Here is an 8035-nt window from a genome sequence, read left to right as displayed (position 1 = left end):
TTTCAGACATTACAGTAGCTCCTCCCACCAGCATCCACTGGTGCGTCTCTGTCTCCCCCAACCTCACTCCTTGACTTTCTGTTTACCACTCGAACGCGCCCAATAAGCATTTGCATCTGATGTAAACTTTGACACAGCCAGATTTACTTATCCTTTACACCTGTCGCAGTCTTTGGCTCAGTACAGTTGTGGCTAGATAGAGCACAGCTTTCCAACCTTAACCTGCGACGTTAAGTAACATACCGATTCAGGTAACAAATCACAGCTGGTGAGGTGAACCCTCAAAAACATTAAATTACTTAAGATAGTTAAAGATCTCAAAACACCACTTTAGATACAACTGTATCTAAAGTAGTGTGCACTTTTATCAGCTTTTAAACTGCAATTACATTTAAGGCTCAACCCGATGGTGCTCTGAAAGATCATTTATCAGTGCATTATTGTGCCTACTGAAATGTAATACTTACGTGTTGCTAATTCTAATGCAGAATAGTTTCTCAGTGTGGCCTTATGTGAACATCTAGCCTACCCGTGAAATAAACGGTCACTTTTAAGTTAAGAACTCAGACAGAGACACCCATCACAAAGATCACTGTTTATTTTGTGTTAAACTAGTCTTCGATAACAGTTCTCAGTAGAAATGTTCGCTACTTCCACCCACAACGTTTAGGCAGGGGTCCACAGGATGCTTTGTGTGCTACAGTGCCCTCCACAACTCTGGCCATCCATTTGCAAATGTTAAGTTCCATTACATTTCAAATGACTTCAACAGAAATATCTGAACACAACTCCAGCAATTCTTAGTTCTAACCCTCTGTTCAACCTAAGGAAATGCAAACATGGTTATTCTAATCTAAACCACCTGACCTTTCTATTTTACCGCATCGGTTCATGAGAGGAGAGTGGTCAGGTGGTTTGGAGCCCAAGCGGAAAGATAGCAGGCACTGACTGAAGCTCTCCAGGACCAGGGATACATGTCATCGATCTGCTCTAAAGATTTCAATAAGTACAGAAACAATACACCTCATATTTGGAGAAGGAGCTTTGAGGGCAACTAACTATGGGGAGGATGGAGAAAGGGGGTTGAGTTCCATTCTGCAGAATAGGGTAAACTTGAATGTCTTGCACTGAAGCAATTCAATGAATATAGGCGAAAGCAAACATATGTACTCAAAAATGGACAGCAGTATGACAGGCCATACTTACTGTGGTTAATTACAGGCATTGGGTACAGAAGGGTCATTTTTGGGACGCTGTAGCTAGTATCTTTGCACCTGTAACAATATGTCAGTCTATTTTTCATATCCCACCTCTACACAATGACGTAAGTTCACGAACACTGGTGGAAACAAAGCCCTCAAAAGTAAAACAACAAGGGCCGAATCCTCAGAATCCTGTAAAAAGTCAAAACATCTACCAAAGGAATGACTTCAGATTAGAAAGGAGGAGCTTTAATAACGGTTTGCCAATGTTAACAATCAAATTTTAAAAGAGATGGGGCGCAAGTCAAACAGTGGATATGAAGGACAGTTAGTCAGTATAATATTCTGACAAACTACAACTCAGCACTACATTCTTGAAGAGGAAAGGAGGTTGGTTTATCTTTAAGTTGCGAGATCCAGGAGACTGGCAACATACCATGAGACAACGAGCAAGTTACTCTCTAGAGAACGAAGCAGTTTCCCTCTCTCGCTCTTTACAGTAAGGCCACTTTTAAATAGTCATTCTAAATGAGGACCATAACTTCTCTCCTGTGTCCACAGATCTTTGCAGGAGTCCCATTCTTGAGGAAAACAAAATCTTCAAGTTTCTAAGTGAAAGAGCCTGGTGGTCTTCTCGTCTGCAGGCCTGGTGTTTGCCCCACTCACCACCAAGAGCCAAAGCCCGCTCAACATGGTCACCACAGCTGTGACTGAGGTAGTCTCCCCTCACGTGCCCAAACCATAACTCAAACACACCAACCAACCATGTACAGTTTGGGTTATAACGATCTCGCAAAAAAATAGATCTAGTCGCAACAGTTCGTAAATTCTTCTCGCACTATTTTTTTCGTCTTCTTCGATCCTCTGTGGCTTTATAATCAAAGCAAGTTGAAGTCCAGAGAGAAGTTGTACCACACAACTGCTGCTCTGAAAACAATCCACAAAAGACAACCGTACGTTGTCGTTTGCTGTTGTTGATGCTGCAGTGTCATTCATATGGGTGTATCATATAGATTTTATATTTTTTTGTTTCAGTTAATCACTTGCCACAGCACTTTTGGATGTAGTCCTTCAGTTTTGCCAACCAGGTGCTTTGTGTATGTACTGTATATAATGCATGTAGATGTAAAGTGTGTCAGTTTATATGGTTCACTGTGAGGTGTATGAGAGTGTGTTTGTATGTATAATGTATGTATTGTACGGTGGTGTGAGGGAGAGAAGGTCCAGTGTGGTGGTGGCAGCAGCGCCAGCATTCGTTGTCAGGACTGCGCTGTAGTTAGGTACACACAGCTGTAGTTCAGCTCCCTCTGGCGGCTGGGCAAGACCACGCTGGATGGGCGGGGGAGGGGAGGGGGGGTTGGGGTGTGCTACTTGTCCCCCAAGATGGCGTACTGGTTACCGAGCTCCAACTGCTGCAGGGAGGCCCCACTGCCGCCTTCCTCTCGGCCACGGTTCTTGTGCTTCACCACCTCAAAGGTCTTCTCCATCTCCCTGTCTCTGAAACCCGAGCATTGGATATATTAATTCAACAAACAAAGACAGTTCTACACTATGTGTGCCCACCTATGCATGCGTGTAAGATGAGTGATATTTAGAGGTGCACTGACCTGCGTGTCTCAACATGCTTGGAGCCGGCCCCGAGTGAGGGGAACTGTGTGTCGCTGAAGATCTCAGGGGGCCCCTGGTTGGGGCCACGCTTGGTAGTGGTCAGTCGGGCCCCTGGGGGGCGGTACACCCCAGAAGGCTTTGACTCAGGCACCTCTTCCACCTCTGTAGAGACGAGAGAAGAGAACCAGTCAGTGAAAACAGGGGCAAGGCTCATTAGTAGTCCACATTAATTGTCAAAACTACAGTGTCTGTATGGGAGTAACACTTCAATACTACAAATTAAGGGTGTGGAATTAATACACAGTGCGGAGTGAGATATACCCACCAACAGAGGCAGCGGCAGGTGGCGGGGCACCAGACTTGTTCCAAGGTCCAGACATTTTGTCTCCACTGACCAGGATGATCTCGCCATCTTCACCGACCTCCTCCTCATACTCCTCTTCCTCTTTCTCATCACTGCCACAACCACCAGAGAAAACAGTCAACAAAAACGTGCAACTAGTACAAACGTTTAACATGTCATTAGGGTAGTGCCTACTGAATGAATGCAACCCCCCCCCCCCCATTCAGCCTTACCTTATCTGGAGAGCCTGCAGCCTGAGTCCGCTGTAGTCCACCTCCTTCGCCTCAAACTCCTTCCACTCCTCATCCTCCTGCAGACAGAGCAACGCTCATCAGTTACACAACCCACTGACTGATGGTTTAGCAATCGAAGGGTGTGTTCGTAAATTCAATCTTGAGTGCCAGAGTGCGCCCTGGGCGTTCATACATTCAGAGCATGGTCAGATTGTTTGTAAATTCACAACGTTTCGCTCCAGAGCGTACACTGGACACTCTGGCTGAGGAGTAGGTTTGAGCAGAGGTTTCAGACCTCTCAACGGCAGTCAAGCACCCAAGCCAAATGGTTAACGTTGGCTAGCTACTTCCAAACAAATGAGAACACCTCAGACTATTTTACAAGCCCTTGCAGAGCTGGTTAGGCCGTTTTCACATTATTCAGAGCGTTGGTGACCAACTGTGCTGCTGGCAACAATTGAATTACGCTTTTTTGCGGACACTGGCCATATTCAACGGGTGTTGTGCGTTCTTAAATTCATCAGTTATTATGCGCTCTGGCACACAGACAAGAGTGCTCGGAAATTGGAGTAGATGGCCAGAGTGAATTTGCCAACGCACCCCAAGGACTCATACATTTGTGTCATATCAATCTCAATTGATCATGCAAACTTGGCCATGAAAAGGAACGTTTGTCAAGGGTACAAATAAAATATAAACTTGGATCTAGATACTGGCCACGCCCTAATTTGGCAGACTCAAAACGTTATTACAACATCCCTGGAACGTGTCAACCTCAGAACCATGTTACCTGCATAAAATGCTAGCTACTAGTAACGTTATCGCCAGTAGGTTCTACTCTTTGTGCTTTTGTCTGCACAAAGAAAGGTTCTAAGTTTAACAGCTGTAGTCCAGTCCCCATTTTCCAGGCCCAACCACCTGAACCCTCAGACGAATATTGCAGGCCTAAGCATCTAGCGAATGAGGCCAAATAGCTCGTACGTTAACGTTACTCGTCTTCCAATTTGACAGATGTCAAAATTAATTAGCTAGTTAGTAAGCTAGTTATATTTGCATTCGTCATGACGTATGTTACTACAACGCTGGCAATATTTTCCAATAATATTCAAATTCTTCACGAGCCATGTTGCTGGCTAGCTAACTAATGTTACGCCAGTCATAATCCAATGTGTGCCAGTTTTCACCTGTGTTAAACATTCTAGCCACACTGTTTGCTAGTTAGCTATCGTTGATCAATCGATAAAGCCGACACTGGCGCGGCCTAAAGTCATCGAGAAATGTCTGCTCACCGTCTGGAATACATCGTGAGTTTGCAGTCTAGCTAAATTAGCGAACTCAATTATTTGATTGCTCTTTTAAGTAACTAACCAATTGGCTAGTTAGCTAACTAAAACGTACATATTTCTCTCCATAAATCATGTGTGAGGCCGGTGTAATAACTAGCCAGCCATTGTGTATTACCAAACAGTCATGGCATGAGTCATCATCGTGATCAGGCAAACTAGCTAGCAAACATATACACTTGGCTAGTAGTAGCAAGTAGCTTGCTGGCTAACTAGTACTAGCGCGGCGCTAGCTAACATTACCTTCTCCGGCTGCGCATCTTGATTTTCGTTTTTCGTGCCCGACTTCTCCTTTTCCTTCTTGTTCTTTTTCAAGACAATTGGTGTGGGCCCAACTGGAACTTCTTTTCCCTTACCTCCCTTTTCTTTCTTCTTCTTTTTATCCCTCTTGGCAAAGAAATCATCCAGGCTCTTCTCCGGAGCAGCACCACAAGTCTCTACATCCGCCATCTTCTTTCAGAAACAAACGCTATGCAAGGACAATCGTAAATTTCACAACGTCTCTATAATTCAGTTGAAGGGGAGGGATTAAATTGTTATTCGACCAGAGCAATCAAACCATTTCCCTTCTAGCGTAAAAAAGAAAATGTAGCTACTGTCTGACCGCCTGTCTTTCAATGTGCCACATTACCAATCTTTGGGGGCTGCGCTCGCTCACTGCTATTTGACAGGCAAACCGGATGTACAGCCAATACATACTTTCCAGGATGCCCCGGATGAACATGAACAGAAACACAATGGACATGCTGAAGAACCAATTAACTGCAAATAAAAACCACTTTAACCAATGAAATTGCATGTTTTTTTATAGCCCTATCACAGTAGCCTGGTAGTAATCTGATACCACACCATGAGGTCTACTGTTAGTAGTGTGGTCCTCACAGATCAATTGATTGTATTGATCATTGACCAGTTGATCATGGAACCAGAGAGCAGCACTTAAACAAATCTTTATTTTATTAATGAGTTTTCTTGTTTTCTCAAAGCCGGCATTCCAAGTCATTACAGTAGAATCAAATTTCAATTTTTTTTTTTTATATAGCCCTTCGTACATCAGCTGATATCTCACAGTGCTGTACAGAAACCCAGCCTAAAACCCCAAACAGCAAGCAATGCAGGTGTTGAAGCACACTGGCTAGGAAAAACTCCCTAGAAAGGCCAAACCCTAGGAAGAAATCTAGAGAGGAACCAGGCTATGAGGGGTGGCCAGTCCTCTTCTGGCTGTGCCGGGTGGAGATTATAACAGAACATGGCCAAGATGTTCAAATGTTCATAAATGACCAGCATGGTCAAATAATAATAATCACAGTAGTTGTCGAGGGTGCAGCAAGTCAGCAACTCAGGAGTAAATGTCAGTTGGCTTTTCATAGCCAATCATTAAGAGTATCTCTACCACTCCTGCTGTCTCTAGAGAGTTGAAAACAGCAGGTCTGGGACAGGTAGCACGTCCGGTGAACAGGTCAGGATTCCATAGCCGCAGGCAGAACAGTTGAAACTGGAGCAGCAGCACGGCCAGGTGGACTGGGGACAGCAAGGAGTCATCATGCCAGGTAGTCCTGAGACATGGTCCTAGGGCTCAGGTCCTCAGAGAGAGAGAAAGAAAGAGAGAGAGAGCATACTTAAATTCACACAGGACACCGGATAAGACAGGAGAAATACTCCAGATATAACAAACTGACCCTAGTCCCCAGACACATAAACTACTGCAGCATAAATACTGGAGGCTGAGACAGGAGGGGTCAGGAGACACTGTGGCCCCATCCGATGATACCCCCGGACAGGGCCAAACAGGAAGGATATAACCCCACCCACTTTGCCAAAGCACACCACTAGAGTGATATCTTCAACCACCAACTTACCATCCTGAGACAAGGCCGAGTATAGCCCACAAAGATCTCTGCCACGGCACAACCCAAGGGGGGCGCCAACCCAGACAGGAAGATCACATCAGTGACTCAACCCACTCAAGTGACGCACCACTCCTAGGGACGGCATGAAAGAGCACCAGTAAGCCAGTGACTCAGCCCCTGTAATAGGGTTAGAGGCAGAGAATCCCAGTGGAAAGAGGGGAACCGGCCAGGCAGAGACAGTAAGGGCGGTTCGTTGCTCCAGAGCCTTTCCGTTCACCTTCACACTCCTGGGCCAGACTACACTCAATCATATGACCCACTGAAGAGATGAGTCTTCAGTAAAGACTTGAAGCTTGAGACCAGATTTAAAGAGGAGTCCGTAATTTGCTTTCTAATAATCATGATCTTTTCCTCAAAGAAGTTCATGAATTTATTACTGCTGAAGTGAAAGCCATCCTCACTTGGGGAATGCTGCTTTTTAGTTAGCTTTGCGACAGCATTAAAAATACATTTCGGATTGTTCTTATTTTCCTCAATTAAGTTGGAAAAATAGGATAATCGAGCAGCAGTAAGGGCTCTTTGACACTGCACGGTACTGTCTTTCCAAGCTAGTCGGAAGACTTCCAGTTTGGTGTGGCGCCATTTCCGTTCCAATTTTCTGGAAGCTTGCTTCAGAGCTCGGGTATTTTCTGTATACCAGGGAGCTAGTTTCTTATGAGAAATGTTTTTAGTTTTTAGGGTTGCAACTGCATCTAGGGTATTGCGCAAGGTTAAATTGAGTTCCTCAGGTGGTTAACTGATTTTTGTCCTCTGACGTCCTTGGGTAGGCAGAGGGAGTCTGGAAGGGCATCAAGGAATCTTTGTTTTGTCTGTGAATTTATAGCACGACTTTTGATGCTCCTTGGTTGGGGCCTGAGCAGATTATTTGTTGCAATTGCAAACTTAATAAAATGGTGGTCCGATAGTCCAGGATGATGAGGAAAAACATTAAAATCCACAACATTTATTCCATGGGACAAAACTAGGCCCAGAGTATGACTGTGACAGTGAGTAGGTCAAGACACATGTTGGACAAAATCCACTGAGTCGATGATGGCTCCGAAAGCCTTTTGGAGTGGGTCTGTGGACTTTTCCATGTGAATATTAAAGTCACCAAAAATTAGAATATTATCTGCTATAACTACAAGGTCTGATAGGAATTCAGGGAACTCAATGAGGAATGCTGTATATGGCCCAGGAGGTCTGTAAACAGTAGCTATAAAAAGTGATTGAGTAGGCTGCATAGATTTCATGACTAGAAGCTCAAAAGACGAAAGCGTCATTTTTTTGTTTGTAAATTGAACTTTGCTATCGTAAATGTTAGCAACACCTCCGCCTTTGCGAGATGCACAGGGAATATGGTCATTAGTGTAACCAGGAGGTGAGGCCTCATTTAACACAGCAAATTCATCAGGCT

The 8035-nt window shown here is 44.6% G+C and overlaps 1 protein-coding gene across 1 annotated transcript; it reads right to left on the bottom strand.

The window, feature by feature from the left end:
- Positions 1 to 580: 580 nt before the first annotated feature.
- Positions 581 to 5411, bottom strand: LOC115130335 (protein CDV3 homolog). The gene is made up of 5 exons (XM_029661374.2): positions 4973 to 5411; positions 3387 to 3463; positions 3136 to 3266; positions 2810 to 2972; positions 581 to 2699 (listed from the first exon to the last, which is right to left on the bottom strand). Exons 1-5 carry the CDS (start codon positions 5177 to 5179, stop codon positions 2570 to 2572), a joined length of 708 nt encoding a protein of 235 aa, XP_029517234.1. The 5' UTR covers positions 5180 to 5411; the 3' UTR covers positions 581 to 2569.
- Positions 5412 to 8035: the final 2624 nt, after the last annotated feature.

Source organism: Oncorhynchus nerka, linkage group LG6 (genome assembly GCF_034236695.1).
Source record: "Oncorhynchus nerka isolate Pitt River linkage group LG6, Oner_Uvic_2.0, whole genome shotgun sequence".
Lineage (NCBI taxonomy): Eukaryota > Metazoa > Chordata > Actinopteri > Salmoniformes > Salmonidae > Oncorhynchus > Oncorhynchus nerka.
This window is presented reverse-complemented; position numbering and strand designations above follow the sequence as displayed.

Bases quoted from the DNA above. Each gene is read 5' to 3' on its own strand.
- LOC115130335 (XM_029661374.2), bottom strand. From the start codon at position 5,179: ATGGCGGATGTAGAGACTTGTGGTGCTGCTCCGGAGAAGAGCCTGGAT. The intron at 2,973-3,135 runs GTGGGTATATCT...TCGTCTCTACAG, and splicing joins ACCTGCCGCTGCCTCTGTTG to AGGTGGAAGAGGTGCCTGAG. The intron at 2,700-2,809 runs GTCAGTGCACCT...CTCGGGTTTCAG, and splicing joins AAGCATGTTGAGACACGCAG to AGACAGGGAGATGGAGAAGA.